The sequence below is a fragment of the Triticum urartu genome, chromosome 3A, assembly GCF_056163025.1.
Source record: "Triticum urartu cultivar PI428250 chromosome 3A, HENAU_Tu73, whole genome shotgun sequence".
Classification (NCBI taxonomy): Eukaryota; Viridiplantae; Streptophyta; class Magnoliopsida; order Poales; family Poaceae; genus Triticum; species Triticum urartu.
In genome coordinates this window covers 660,372,900-660,388,218 of record NC_141875.1, presented here as the reverse complement: position 1 = coordinate 660,388,218, position 15,319 = coordinate 660,372,900, and the positions used below count along the sequence as shown (strand labels likewise).

Here is a 15,319-nt window from a genome sequence, read left to right as displayed (position 1 = left end):
CATCAAATGGGCTCTAAATTTTCATAGGAAAGGCTGGACATCTGGGGCTCACGCCATTGTCAACATAGTCAATAAACGAGAGAATTACACTACGAGCGGCTGACACCAGGGACCCAGCAAGTCGCGCAGTTTTTTTTTGAGGAACAAGCAATTGTTATTTATACTAGTTTTAGCGACGGATCAGGGTAACAACGGGGCTGTGCGGGGGCTGTGGCCAGTCTAGCCAGGGTTTTATTTATGTTTACCACATCATGAGCCCAGTTGTGTTTTTTTCTTGCTAAAAATGGCTAGCCCAGTTCTATTTTTTTAAAGAAATACCCAAACAAGGCCTACTTGCTTTATCGGCCCTGCTGGGCTGCAAATCTTTCAAGACGAGGAGAGTTTCATTCGGTTTGCCCAGAAATGGGCTGTACATTTTTTAAACACATCAAACCGGGAATTAGTTTCAATTTTTTTCATTACAAGATCTAAATTCCATTGATTTTTATGCGTGGACAATTATTTGGATTTTATATTTATATAAATTATTTTTCAAAATAGTTTGAATGTGAATCGATATTTCTGGATTAAAAATAGTTAACCGCACCGAAATATGCAAAATTTCGTATACTTTTTAACCGTGGCCACAATATGGGGTGTGATGCTAACAAAAAGAAGATGGGCTCCAAAAAAATTCTTAAGAATTAGCAAATGGGTTGTACATTATTAGAAATAATGGCAGATGGGCTGTATGCTGTTTTCCACAGATTTGAGGCTGACTTGTGCGCCTACTATAGGTTGACGCGTATGCTTTCATAAAAAAAAGGTTGACGCACATGCAACGCCCTGTCAACTTAGTCAACACACGAGAGCACTGGCTGTTGGATGTCCATCCAACGGCTGTCGTGCTTCTTCAATCTCCGCTCTTCATGCTCAAGCCGCTCAAACAAGCGCCGGCGGGACTGCCTGCTCCCTCCTCCACGCGGTCGGCTGTGCTGCCGCGCAGGCATCACCGCCCGACCGTACTCCCATCACTGGCCTAGCCATCCCTCTACTCACCCACACCTGCTATTATTCTCCGGCGACGGTAGACGAACCAGTAAACCCTCGTACAGTCGTACTCCCCTCCGCGTGGGAAACAACTGCCGAGTATTCCCTGGTTTCGTGTCGTTCCCTTCCTAGGCCTCGCCGTCGTCCACCGCCCTGGTGCTCTCGGCGCGGCCTGGTCAACGTGGTCAATGAACGACATCCATCGGAAGTGGACTGTACGTGGAGAGGCTGACAGCTGGGTCCACGACCGCACGCAAGGAAATGCCTCCTTATTACATGCAAAATAATGATTCCTCCACCTGACAGCTAGGACCCACAGGAAGGGCCTCTGTATTTTGTGAAAAAAACGTTCCCCCCGCTGACAGGTCGGACCCACCAGCTATATCTTCGCACGCAAGGAAGTGCCTCCTTATTACGCCCAAAGAAATGAATACCCCCTGCTAGCTGGGACCCACCATATTGTTGGGCTGACTTGTGGGCCTACTAAGTTGACAGGGACGGAGAGCTTTGTCAACTTAGTCAATACTCCAGTGACCGTATGATGTCCATCCAACGGCCATAGTGCTTCTTCAACCTCTGGTCTTCTTGCTCCAGTCGCCCAAAGCAGCGCCGGTCGTGCCGCCTGCTCCTGCCTCCCGTGGCCGGCTGTGCTACCGCGGAGGCCTCACCGCCCCCATACTACTCCCACCACTGGCCAGGCCATCCCTCCACTCACTCACATGCCCTGTTATTCTGCGGCGACGATAGCCTCACACCGTAGCCAAACCAGTGAACGCTCGTACTCCTCTCCGCGTGGGCATCCACTGCCGCGTCTTGCACGACTCCGCGTCGTCCCCTTCTTAGGCCTCGCCATCGTCCACCGCCGTGGTGCTCTCGGCGCGGCGTGGTCAATGTGGTTAACGACCGACTTCCATCGGAAGAGTACTGTACGTGGAGAGGCTGACAGCCGGGTCCACGGCAGCCGCAAGGAAGTGCCTCCTTATTACGCGGAAAATAATTATTCCTCCACCTGACAGCGGGGACCCACCGGACGGGCCACCATTATTTTGCGAAAAAATCGTTTCCCCCTGACTGCTGGGACCCATCGGACGGGCCACCGTATTTCGCAAAAAAAACGTTCCCCCCGTTGTCAGCTCGGACCCACCGGAAGTGCCTCCTTATTACGCACAAAAAATGAATACTCCCCCGGCTAGCTGGGACCCACCTTGCTGGGAGGCTGACTTATGGGCCTACTAAGTTGACGGGGATGAAGGGTTTGTCAACTTAGTCAATATGAACGATTCTAGCTCCAGTGACCGTATGATGTCTATCCAACGGCCGTAGTGCTTCTTCAACCTCTGGTCTTCTTGCTCCAGCCGCCCAAAGCAGTGCCGGTCGTGCCGCATGCTCCTGCCTCCCATGGCCGGCTGTGCTACCGCAGAGGCCTCACTGCCCCCTACTATTCCCACCGCCGGCCAGGCCCTGCGACGACGTCAGCCTCACACCGCAGCCGAACCAGTGAACTCTCGTAGACCTCTCCGCGTGGGCTTCCACTGCCGCGTCGTCCCCTTCCTAGGCCTCGCCGTCGTCCACCGTCGTGGTGCTCTCTGTGCGACGTGGTCAAGGAACGACTTCCATCGGAAGAGTACTGTACGTGGAGAGGCTGACAGCTGGGTCCACGGCGACAACCCAGTTTTTTTGTGATTTGCCAAGTAAGTCGCTTTGTCAGGCCTGTTGGGCTGCAAATCTTTCAAGACGAGGAGAGCTTTCATTCGGCTGGCCGAGAAAATGGCCCATCAGTAATGAGAAATGGGTTGTACATTTTTAAAACACATCAAACCGGCAATTAGTTTCAAATATCTTTTTTTGCATTTCAAGATTTTAAATGACATTAATTTTTATGCGTGGAGAATTTGTTGGATTTTATATTGATATACATTTATTTTTAAAATCAGTTTGCATGTGAGCCGAAATTTAGGGATTAAAAACAGTTCGGACCGCACCGAAATATGCAAAATTTCGTATAATTTTTTAACCGTTGCCACAATATGGGCTGTAATGCTAACAAAAAAATATGGGCTCCAAAGAAAACCTTAAGAATTAGCAAATGGGCTGTAAATTATTAGAAATAATGGCAGATGGGCTATATGCTGTTTTCCACAGATTTGAGGCTTTCCTAAAAAAAAGGTTGACGCACAAGCACTGACTGTTGGATGTCCATCCAACGGCCGTCGTGCTTCTTCAATCTCTGCTCTTTCTGCTCCAGCCGCTCAAACAAGCGTCGGCGGGACTGCCTGCTCCCTCCTCCGCGCAGCCGGCTGTGCTGCCGCGCAGGCCTCACCGCCCTACCGTACTCCCATCGCTCGTCTAGCCATTCCTCTACTCACCCACACCTGTTGTTATTCTCCGGCGACGGCAGACGAACCAGTAAACCCTCGTATAGTCATACTCCCCTCCGCGTGGGAAACAACTGTCGAGTCTTCCCTGCCTCCATGTTGTCCCCTTCCTAGGCCTCGCCGTCGTCCACCGCCCTGGTGCTCTCGACACGGCGTGGTCAACATGGTCAAGGAACGACTGCCATCGGATATGGACTGTACGTGGAGAGGCTGACAGCTGGGTCCATGGCGGCAGCAAGGAAGTGCCTCCTTATTACGCGGAAAATAATGATTCCTCCACCTGACAGCAGGGACCCACCGGACGGGCCACCGTATTTCGTGAAAAAAATGTTTCCCCCCTGACGCTGGGACCCACCAGCTACACCTTCGCACGCAAGGAAGTGCGTCCGGGCAAAAAAAAATGATTCGCCCCCCTGACTGCTGGGACCCACCAGCTACATCTTCGCATGCAAGGAAGTGCGTCTGGGCAAAAAAACAAAACGATTCACCCCCCTGACTGCTGGGATCCACCAGCCCCCCGACTGCTGGGACCCACCAGCTACATCTTCGCACGCAAGGAAGTGCGTCTGGGCAAAAAAAACGATTCGCCCCCTAACTGTTGGGACCCACCAGCTACATCTTCGCAGGCAAGGAAGTGCCTGACAGTCGGGACCCATCTGGTCGAAGCGTACGTAGCGTTGACATTCTGGTCGCGAACATGTACGTACATACCGGTTGATGTAGAGGCGCGCACGTGTCGTAGTAGAGGCGCACACGTGTCGTAGTAGAGGCGCGCACGTAGCATGTACACGTACGTACAACGGCCAGGGTGCAAGAAAGAAAATGCGGCCATGTATGTGTACATACGGGCGGGGTCTCAAACGCCTACTCGCGCATACGTACGGCGAGGGCTCGTGTACATGGCTGGGTCGGAACGGAGAAACAACGTCGTCGTCGTGTTCATGGGTCGAAACGGAATGCGTGGTCGTGTTCATCGGGAGGGCTTGGACGAAAGAGGCGATGGAAACGAGGCCTGGCGTACCGCTCAACGGAGGAAACGGACCTCCTACGGTCGAAACGGGGGTCCTGTTGATCGGGAGGGGTGTAGCGTACCGCAAAATGGAGAAAACGGACCTCCTACGGTCGAAACGGGGGTCCTGTTGATCGGGAGGGGTGTGGCGTACCGCAAAACGGAGGAAACGGACCTCCTACGGTCGAAACGGGGGTCCTGTTGATCGGGAGGGGTGTGGCGTACTGCAAAATGGAGGAAACGGACTTGTGTTGGAGCGCTACGGTCGAAACAGGGGTCCTGTTAATCGGGAGGGGTGTGGCGTACCGCAAAATGGAGGAAACGGACTTGTGTTGGAGCGCTACGGTCGAAACGGGGTTCTGTTCATCAGGAGGGGTGTGGCGTACCGCAAAACGGGACTCCACGAGATACTGTTCATCTCCACCGTCGCCCCCCTCCAGCCTCCATGAGCTACTGTTCATCCACCGTCGACCTCCTCCAGCCTCCACGGGCTCCTGTTCATCCAGCCTCCACCGCGCGCTACTCCACCGGCTACTGTTCAACCACCCCTCCACGGGCACCCCTCCACCGTCTACTGTTTATCCTGCCCTCCACACCACGGGGTCCTGTTCATCCACCCCTCCACGGGCACCCCTCCACCGTCTATTGTTCATCCAGCCCTCCACCACACCACGGGGTCCTGTTCATCCCGAGGCAACACCACCGCTCACTGTTCATCCAACCCCCCCCCCAACGCTCACTGTTCATCCCATCGATCGGCTTCAGTTAGCAGCAGTAGCCAAGGAATCACTCGATCGGGTTTAGTTAACAGCCATCGATCGATCGCTCGGGTTCAGTAACGCGTAGCCTGCAGTGCAATCGCTCGGGTTCAGTTAGAGCCCAACGCCTCGCTCGGGTTCAGTTAGAGCCAACGCCTCGCACACACGCTCGTACGTGTACGAGAGAAACGCGCATCGCTCGGCGCCCGACCTCCCACCGTAACCGGGAACTCCCCGAAATTTTCCTCCCACTCGCTTCTACCATGGTTTTTTCCGTCATGGACGGCCCAAAGAATGTCATGCAGCTGTGTCTCCGGCCCGCCTAGGACGAAAAGCCCATTTTCTGTCATCATTTTTTGTCATAGAAGTAGAAGCCCACCACATCTATGATGATACCGGGTTTTGTCACAATTATCGTCATAGAAGTGTCATATGTATGACAGAAAAATTATTCGTTCAGCCCAAAATGTCACGGATGTGTCTTTTTTTTGTAGTGTCTCCAACTGGTGTTTTTTAATAAGAGGGTGATGACTCAACATAAAAGTAAATAGATAAGCCCTCCGCAGAGGGAGGCAGGGATTTGTAGAGGCGTCAGAGCTCGATTTTGAAATAGGGATGAATAATATTTTGAACGGTATATTTTCATTGTCAACATAACAACCGAGAGATCTCGAGATTATCACCATCAAGTTGAGTATCATATTTATTGTGATGCATACCGTTGAGAGAAACAATCTTCGTTTGCAACATTTGTCATGCGCATGAATGCCTCATCATCAAGACTACAAATGCACGTACACACAATCTCGCATTTTTATTCATATGGGACATGAGAAAAGAACAGATAAGAAGGAAATTTTTTACCTTTGCGACATTTTCGTCGAGCATGTTGGAGGCGGTGGTCGCAGGCAGGTTTTCCTCCACGGCGACATGGCTTGCGATGGCGGCAGGGACGACGTGCCATCTCCGGGGGTAGTTGCCGCGGCCTGCGGCGGCATCGAAGTGGCCGAAGCAGTCGCGACCGCCTTGTTCTTTTTCACCGCCACGGTGGGGTTGCGCGCCGCCACCACGGGATTTGGCCGTGGGCCGCTTCTTCTTCTGCGCAAGCATGCTCCTGCGACGGGCTGTGATGGAGTAAATCGGGTGCGACGGGCTGTGATGGAGTAAATCGGGTGCGACGGGATAGGGGCATCATGGATGCAGAAGCAGCAACGGGGAAGTTTGTAGCGCTGTCGGCGACAATGGCGAGGTGCGTCAGACCAGCGGTTGGGTTGGTGGAGTTGACCATGGGGCCTGGCGGTGGCCGACGTGCGGGGGGTGGAGGAAGGGAGGGCGGGCGGCGGGAACTTTCGCTTTTTGGCGGTTGATCATTTTACATCTGCAGATCCCAAGTAATGTATTTGCATCACTTGGTGATGCATTTCAGTCGGATGTAAAATTTGAGTATTTTTTCCATCTACATCACTTGTTGGAGACACGTTTTGAGCCTAAGTGATGCATATTTCGGTTATTTTTACATCTACACCATCTATTGAAGATGCTCTAACTAACTCCGCGCATTCGGTTTACTTGACTCGGTTTATAGAAATTTTTGGTTTGTACGGTATTAATATTTTGATAAATATGATATGAAATTTAAATATGGTCCGGTTTCGGTATATACCAAATTATTTTTGTATGGTTTCGGTATGTATCATAAAAACCAAAGTTGACGCGAATTTAAAAATGACACATAATATTTACAAAGTTATGACTTAAAAGACATATTTCTTAATTCAAATAGTATAAACTATATACAAGTATATATGCCAGCATGGATTAGATGGTTATGGACGTGGTTAGCAATCTTTTGAAGAGCAATATGACAACGTTACAAAAAATGGGATTACTAAACCTCATTTGACCAAGACTTAACCAAGTCTTTGTCAATGTTATATTCATGAGATCTTACGTGAAGATCCGTGTGATTTTTTTAGTTTCTTTTTCTTTCTTACATGTTATGTCACTCCGAGTCGACTGAAACCTATCCATATCCTAAAAAAAGATGTGCTTAATAAGGAATCTGGCTCTTGTACCAAAAAATGACTACTTGTATGGTTGTCCATCTCAAGAAATATAAATATTTTTTACTACGATTTATTCGGTTAACCGCTCGTTTTTAGTTATCCACCATAAAAACCAAAATTAGAACGACATGGAAAGTTCATACCATACCAAAACTGCTAGCTATAAAAACCGTAAATTTGATTCGGTTCGGTTTATTTTGATATGGTATTTCGGTTAAGTTTATTTGCGACATGGTATTTCGGTTTGGTTTTAGAATGCACAGAGTGAGGTCTAACGATGCTGCCTCGACCCGTTCGTGTATAATGCAGCATCAATCTTGTTTCCCTTACAACGTTTTTCCCGTGAGTTTTCAGCTGGTAAAATAAATAAGGCAGCTAAAAGTAAAATGAAACATACTCCTACTTTACTGACTGCCACCGGGACCCATAACCAACCACTTTCTTTTGGAGGTAATAACCAACCACTGGTGTGGAGCGAGACGGGACGAAGGCTCAATTGTGTCTCGAGCAAAGAAGGCCCCGCTGCAGGATGTGTGCGGCCCATGCGAGGGGATCAGTCGTTGCCTACACATGGAGTCGTTGTCTCAAAAAAAAAAATGGAGCCGGTTCAACCCCCGTTGCTGCGACTTGTTTAGTCCCACACCGCTTGGCGAGGGGGAGGCGGGGCGCTGCGAGGCGGGTGGCCAGCTGTTTGAAGCATGCCTTAACCTTTTTGGTTATTATTAAGATTGGTTATTAAGATAAGAATCAAGAGCAGTATCTTTTTTTTTAGCATCAGTACAGACACAAGCGCTCATATACACGCGCAGATTTACGAAGTCACCGTAGGCGCCTCGTCGTCGACGGGAACGTCTCCTCCCATTGAAAGCGCATCGCCGGAAATCCTGAAATAAATCCAGGAATAATGCGAGCACCAGGATTTGAACCCTGGTGGGTTGGGAATACCACTGTCCACCTAACCAACTCAACCACAGGTTGATTCGCATCAAGAGCAGTATCTGCTCTGTAGTCTATTGGTGAGACTTCAATACTGACGCACTTATCTGCCGAGAATGAGGTGAAACATAAATTCTTGGCAAATAGTGTCCTCAGTATGAGATTCTGATCAGTATCTTTGTGCAAACTTTGCCAGTCATAACGAGAGCAGCGTTTCGGTGCCCGGGTGCAGATGCACCCGGTCAAAAAAATTCATAAAAAATTTAGAAAAATTCAAAAAATTCCAAAAAAATGAGGGTGGTAGACAATTTGATACGTGAGGTACGTTTCAATTTTCAAAACATTTGGATTTCTGCGCAGCTCTCAGCAAAAAAGATTACTGAGAGCTGCACAGAAGTCCAAATGTTTTGAAAATTAAAGCGTACCTCACGCATCAAATTGTCTACCACCCTAATTTTTTAAATTTTTTTGAATTTTTCTAGTATTTATTTTGATTTTTTTCGTGAGCGCAGGTGCAGATGAGCTCGGGCTCAGATTCGAATTTTCGAGTCATAACGTGGTATTCCCTCTACTAATATTTTTACAAAGGGTGCATGTGGGAGTCACCCAAATTATTTTGGAGCTATTTTCAGACAGGCGTTTAGACGTGGGTTAATTTGTTTTTCAGTATGTGACCTTGTTAAACCACATGCAAAATTTCATTGCAGATCGATTAAGTAAGCGATGTACTAATTTCTGGTTTAAATAATAACCGGACTTGAAAATGCTGTAAGCTAAATTTGGCAAACTTAAAACACATAAGAGCTATAGATAAAAACAAATTGACATGGTAACCAAAGGGGGTTGGTACCGCGATAACATCAGAGTACCAAACTCACCTCTTCAGGACTGAAATTCAACTTATACCGCCGTCAGTTTCTCATTGGTCTTGTTCACCCAACCCAGATACTTAGTGGCTATTTCTTGCTGGAGGTGTTTTCTGCAGAGTTTTGGCACGGTTCTTCTCTCGTGCTTTCTTGTTGTTTTCACGTGGATTGGTTGTAACATTGTTGTTCTATGAACATATGCATGGTTATCCTAAAAAAAACAAGATACAATAAGCTCGTGAACTTTCCAGTCCCTCAAATCAGGTAAATCACACTCCTATTGTGAAGGTACTCAACTCTCTGCAAAAGCGCATCACACTACAAGTGGGAATGGTTAATCTATAGGCATCACAACATATCACTAATCAATACGGACATCAGTAGTGCTAAGGAAATACCATAAAATCCTTGTTTTATTCCCTTTTATATATGATATGATATGCATACAAGATACAGATAACAAGAGCACTTGTTTTCCAAATTCATAGATTGTACTATTTCTTGTCTACATTCTACCATCTCACTTTCATTCTCAGGTGGCTAGGGTTCACATATAAATTTTCGCCCATGATGAAGATCATCAGAGCTTAGAGAAAACAGGCTTCCGCTTCTCCATGAAAGCTTTGATGGCCTCCATCAGGTCATTAGATCTCAGCATTCCAGAGTTCCAAGTCGCTACATGCTCCAGGCCCTGCTCTACTGTGATATCTCTGCTTCTCAGTAGAACTGCCTTCGTTCCCATCACTGCGTTTGCCGACTTCTCTGATATTTCTGAAACAATGAAAAAAAAAATGTCTCTTGGTCCATCATAGGTCGCAGCTTGTTGAGTTACATAGTTGATGGAGAAAAAGTGGTAGGCATAGTTAACAAGAAACTGGTTTGCACAGGGACGTCTTGTGCATGAATCTGAATTATGGTAACACCCTATGAACATGGAACAGTCAGACCTACATATGTGCATCTACTTACAACTTGGATGAACAAATCCAACTTGCTTCTGGCTCGATAGAGGGGCGACACTAGTGAATTGTGAACCCTTTTTAACCATTATACAATGCTTCATTTGATTGATTCAAGTGCATCTGACTTCAAACTAACAACACTAACTATATGACCCAAACTTTCCAGTACACTTCTCATGATGTTGGGAAATGGAGCACAGCGCCTCTGCAGCCAATCAAGAGAGTGGTGGATTTTGCTGCTTAATGTAGTAAGAGAAACATTTAACCCTGCACTTATAGGACACCAAGCACACTATAGCAAATGCACAAAAACCAGGAAATGAGAATATAGATGGATCTTTAGGAAAGCTGGGTGAGTTGGAATTCTAGAAAGCCTGTGAAAAGTTTAAGCTGAACTAGAGATACTATGCTAAAATAACAGAAGGCCACCAACCAATTGTATTTAAAGACACAATTCATGCGTGCTGTTAATGTTACTAACATGAAGTTTAACCTCAATTTTTCCAGAATCAACAGGTTCTGACTAACATAAAATCAAATATTATCCAGCCAAATGGATCTACCGATTCCAGTTAGATCAACTGCAATCAGAGTATAAATAAGTTTATCAACAACATATACACAGATACCCAAGAGAGACACCCTTGTTCATTTTGTTGCCGACATGACCTACATAATGATGTCATGACATCTCAAGTTCTCAACTCCAAACAAGGACTGTTTTGTAGGTTGTGAAATTCCAGGTGACATCCTTTATTAGTTTGAACTTGGAATTGCACAATTCATGTTAAACATTTTGGCAGAGTACAGAGGCAAAGAAAGAACAGCAGAGAGAAATTATACCTTTGGCGATCTTCGCAACACCAGCATCCAGCTCCTGCTTGGAATCGAACACCCTGCTGACCAGCCCCATCTCCTTGGCCTCCGCGGCGGTGATCCTGCGGCCCGTGAGGGCTAGGTCTGCGGCGTTCCCGTAGCCGACGATCCGCGGCAGGCGCTGGAGCGCGCCGAGGTCGGCAACGATGGCCATGTCCACCTCCTTGAGCACGAACGTGGCGTCCTTTGAGCAGTAGCGTATGTCGCAGGCGGCGACGAGGTCGACGCCGCCGCCGACGCAGGCGCCGTGCACGGCCGCGATGACGGGCTTCCGGCACAGCTCGACGGCGGTGAGCGCGGCCTGCATGCCGAGGATGGCGCGGCGGAGCCCCTCGGCCGCGGCCGCGGGGTCGGCGCCCCGGCTGAAGGGCGCGGTGAGCGGGTTCCCGGGCCCGCCGAGCTCGATGCCCGCGCAGAAGTGGGGGCCAGCGGCGGAGAGCACGACGGCGCGCGCGGCGGGGACGCGGTCGAGCAGCGCCATGGCGCGCGGGATCTCCGCGAAGGAGTCCGGGCTGAGCGCGTTGCGCTGCGCGGGGCGGCTGAGGCGCACCTCGTAGACCGCGGCCGCCGGGTCCGGCCGCGTCACGGCCAGGGCCTTGAAGCCCCGCCGCAGCTCCGCCTCCGCGTCCGACGCGCCGCCGCTGGCCATCTGAGCTCCTCCGCCGTGTGCGTGGCGTGTGCCGTGTGGGGATTAAACTCTAGCAGCCTGTGCTGCTCTGTTGACTGCTGCTGCTGCTAATACGAAGGAAGGAAGGAAGCCATCATCATTCAGGGTAAATACCGAAGCTAATCCTCTCTTGTTGTTCTTGTGCGGACGCAACGAGATTGCTAGATAAGATAAGCAGCTCGGAAATCATCAGAAAAAATTAACCTGTCGAAAGCTCCTAACGATGCTGCCTCGGCCCGGCCGCAGTACAATCCAGCCTCAGTCTTGTTCTTTTCACAGCGATTTTCCATGAGTTTTCATCAGCTGGTAAAAGTAAAAAATGAAGCATACTTTACTGACTGCCACCGGGACCCATGACCCACTAGTGTCTTTTTTTTTCTTTAGAAAACCATGAACCACCGGTGCCGAGCGAGACGGGACGAAGGCCCACCTGTGCGTCTCAAGGAAAGAAAGGCTCGCTTCAGGATCTTTACGGCCCATGCGAGGGGATTGGCGAGCCCATGACCCACATCGCTTGGCGAGGGGGAGGCGGGGCGCTGCGAGGCTATAAAGAGCAGATTCTCGGCCTTTTGACTAAGATCAAGTGTAGTATTTGTTTTTATCAGTTTAATATCTGATATGTGGGCCATATGTCCACAATGATATTAAATTTATTTTTTATGGAAGAGGGTCCATCGTAATGGCTTGTCATTGGGACCCTCAGGTGTTGCCCAGTGCGTTGCATTACTGCCTGGGCAGGCGCACCCCAATCAAATTAATTAAAAAATTATGTAATGCAGCTTTAATTCAGTGGTGATTGAAGCTGCTGACATGCGGGCGCGGCTTGCTCTCCCTCAGCGCCGTGTTGATCTGCTCGTGCGCGTCTTCCAGGTTTGGTCACCACAGCCTGAGTCGAGAAACAGGCCGGTGGTGGTGCTCCTGGGAGAAGCACGGGATGGTGTGGAGTATGCGGTTGGTATATTTGATAAGGTTCCTTTGCCCTGTCATCAGTTTTTTTTTTACGGGTGATCAGTTTGGGTTGATAGGCTGATTCCTAAAACTGAGTGGTGTATATAACAACTGAAGTCACATCTGTTTTCCGCCTATATTTTTATCCACAAAATTGATGAATGAAAATTGCCTCGCAATCCATGAAGCCTTCACGCAGTGCAATGAGGACAGATTAATGTTGGAGTATTCGCTACGAACTTATTGTCTTCATTTTTCAAAATATAAGACGTTATTATAGGCTTTTTCTTGAGACGAAGGTAGTAACTACATTTGAGTAGACTTTCTCGGGCGTGAAAACTGTTCGAAGAGAAAAGGTTCATGCATGGAGTACATTGTGTGTTTTCTTTGTCCCGGTTTTGCACTGCGTCGGCATAGAAATATTACGTAATAAGAGTCGAACCAAAAGGTTTATTTTGAAACTTATGGCACACTAAACAGTGTATTGAATCAATGGTATAGCCCTTTCGAACCGATTAGGGGAGGAGGAGGGGGGGGACCAGTAGCGGTGGCACTCCACTCGAGGAGGAGGAAGAACACCAGGGTGACGATGCACGTTACAGAGGGACGATTCCCTTGACAAAGAGGATCATCATATCACAAAGAAGACGTCAGGCAATGTGGCTCGCCTTGGCGAGGAGTTTGGCTCAGCGGAGCAAATCGGTGTTGACGACAACGTGAAGTGAGCACCAACCGCACACAATAAGAAGGAAATGGCTTGATTTTTTTATTGGGGGAAAGAGGGGGGGGGGGGGGGTGTGGGAGAGTGTGTGCTCTTCCCCGACACCACCACTCATATCACACATCGCCGACAAAGTCACCAACTATAGCTGCCACCTCTCTGTTGGCTCGATCATATCAAGAGGAATTTAGAGACGGAAAGAGGCGAGTACTGATGGAAAATAATACTCCCTTCGTCCTGAATTACTTGTCGCAGAAATGGATTATAATGAACGTATCTAGAACTAAAATACATCTAAACACATCTATTTGTGTGACATGTAATTCGGACAGACGGAGCATGCTAGCTGAGCTCAATGGTCGGCTTAAGTCAAAATTTAGTGAGTCACTATCTTGTCAATGGTATATGGGCCTAGTTTGTCAGATTTCTCATCAACGGTTAACCAAACAAATTTGGATTATTCTTTTTTTTCGGAGGGATTATTCTTTCACTGCTAGCTCAGAAGTTGCAGGTGTTAGTCCAAATCGCTTGAACTTGTGGGTTTATGTCACTTTCACTCTAAAGGCTCTTAATTATTTAATTCTTTTCCCGCAAAAAAGACTGTATTTTTGAATTTTTCTTCTTTTGTTTTGATATCATATAATGTTGTACTACACCCATGAACAAGATAAGTGGGTTGCTCAGCCACAACTTTATCAAAATAAATGACCATTTTATTGTGAACTCTGTTTGTAGAAAAATGAAATCTACCTATGTTTACACTAGTTCGGGCCGGCCGAATCAAGAAGCTCTTCAACTTCCAGCCACTTAAATTAGTTGGCAGCCGCGGCAATAGCAGCCCAGATAGCCCGCAACTTCCCGGCGTACTCCACTATGCTCTTGATGGGCGACGCCGCCTTCTTGGCCGTCTCCGTCTCCAGGAACCTTCCAGCCCAGGCGGCCAGGCGCGGAGTCCTGCCGGCGTCGATGATCATCACGCCGAACATCTCGCGCAGCGCCTCGAACCACAAGAGGTGGCACCCGAGCGCGAGGTCGAGGTACCCGACGGAGTCGCCCGCGAAGAAGGCCTTGCCGCCAGAGCACTCGGCAAAGGCGTCCTCCAAGGGCCTGACCGCCGCGAGCGCGGCGTCGAGCCTCTCCGCCCGCTCCTCATCGGTGGTCGCGCGCAGGATGCCTAACATCGCGGTGACCACCTTGTCGTCGACGTAGGCGGCCCAGAAGCGCGCGACGGCGCGGCCGTGGGGGTCGGCGGGGAGGAGCGGGGCCGCGCCGGCCCAGACCTCGTCGACGTACTCGACGATGACGAGCGACTCGCAGACGGGCCTGCCGGCGTGGAGGAGCACGGGGACCTTCTTGCGCACCGGGTTGGAGGCGAGGAGGAGGTCGCCCTTGTCGAACACGTCCTGCTCCAGGTCCTCGTAGCTGACGCCCTTCAGGTGCAGCGCCATGCGCACGCGGACCGCGAACGGGCTCACCACCGTGCCCAGCAGCTTGACGTCGTCTCCTTCGCCGGCCATCGTTTTCGACCGATCTCTTCCTCTCGCGATTAAACTATTTGCTCACCACCGTGCTCTGAACTGAATTTGCAAGTGGGTATAATAATATCTTCGTCGTCCTTGTTGTTAATTTATACAGGCAGAAATCAAGCTGACCAGTTGGTGGTAGAGAAGCTGCTAGAGCCACGGGTGTGTGATTATGTGCGTCGCCGTTGGCGTGCGCGGCATGCTTGCACGGAAGAGCCAACTCGTTGCAAGTGTAGGCAAGATTTCACTCGCCGGAAGAAGGTTGACTAGCTTGGCGTCACACGTGACGCTTCAGAGTTTGACGAATTTGTTCTTGTTTTCTTTGCCAATAAAGCGCTTAAAGCATTTTCAACATGCGCCGGCCGCACCGCGCGCAAAAAACAGACATGCTGCGCGCGCATTGCTTGGTTTGGCGTGGCGCGCAGCGCTGGCTCCAGCAGCCGCGCTAAAATGCAGCGCGTGCGCCGCTCCAGCAACGCGCAAAAATGCAGCGCGCGCGACTCGCACAAACAACATATGCTTTTAAAAACAAAAGCAAAAAAAATCAAAAACCAATAAAAATAAATAGTTTAATTTCGTTTAT

At 49.2% G+C, this 15,319-nt stretch overlaps 3 protein-coding genes and 1 non-coding gene across 4 annotated transcripts in view; 1 reads left to right on the top strand and 3 right to left on the bottom strand.

Moving 5' to 3' along the window:
- LOC125545800 (delta(3,5)-Delta(2,4)-dienoyl-CoA isomerase, peroxisomal) overlaps positions 1-11,823 on the bottom strand; it is a 54,869-nt gene extending 43,046 nt beyond the window's left edge. The window contains exon 1 of the mRNA XM_048709839.2: positions 11,749-11,823. The gene's annotated coding sequence lies outside the window, so the exon portion shown is untranslated. The remainder of the gene's footprint in view (positions 1-11,748) is intronic.
- LOC125545799 (delta(3,5)-Delta(2,4)-dienoyl-CoA isomerase, peroxisomal) lies at positions 9,435-11,760 on the bottom strand. The gene is made up of 2 exons (XM_087513858.1): positions 10,845-11,760; positions 9,435-9,810 (listed from the first exon to the last, which is right to left on the bottom strand). Exons 1-2 carry the CDS (start codon positions 11,524-11,526, stop codon positions 9,620-9,622), a joined length of 873 nt encoding a protein of 290 aa, XP_087369984.1. The 5' UTR covers positions 11,527-11,760; the 3' UTR covers positions 9,435-9,619.
- A 274-nt stretch (positions 11,824-12,097) lies between the features above and the next one.
- LOC125549790 (U2 spliceosomal RNA) lies at positions 12,098-12,293 on the top strand. Its single transcript, XR_007301509.2, has one exon. It is a non-coding gene; the product is annotated as a U2 spliceosomal RNA (small nuclear RNA).
- Positions 12,294-13,881: 1,588 nt separating this feature from the next.
- On the bottom strand, positions 13,882-15,109 carry LOC125549041 (putative glutathione S-transferase GSTU6). The gene has a single exon (XM_048712539.2). The coding sequence runs from the start codon at positions 14,728-14,730 to the stop codon at positions 14,026-14,028; it is 705 nt and encodes a 234-aa protein (XP_048568496.1). The 5' UTR covers positions 14,731-15,109; the 3' UTR covers positions 13,882-14,025.
- Positions 15,110-15,319: the final 210 nt, after the last annotated feature.

Excerpts from the sequence above, each read along its gene's own strand:
- LOC125545799 (XM_087513858.1), bottom strand. The coding sequence starts at position 11,526 with ATGGCCAGCGGCGGCGCGTCGGACGCGGAGGCGGAGCTGCGGCGGGGC. Across the intron at positions 9,811-10,844 it reads TGTTGCGAAGATCGCCAAAG|AAATATCAGAGAAGTCGGCA; the intron begins GTATAATTTCTC and ends TCATTGTTTCAG.
- LOC125549041 (XM_048712539.2), bottom strand. The coding sequence starts at position 14,730 with ATGGCCGGCGAAGGAGACGACGTCAAGCTGCTGGGCACGGTGGTGAGC.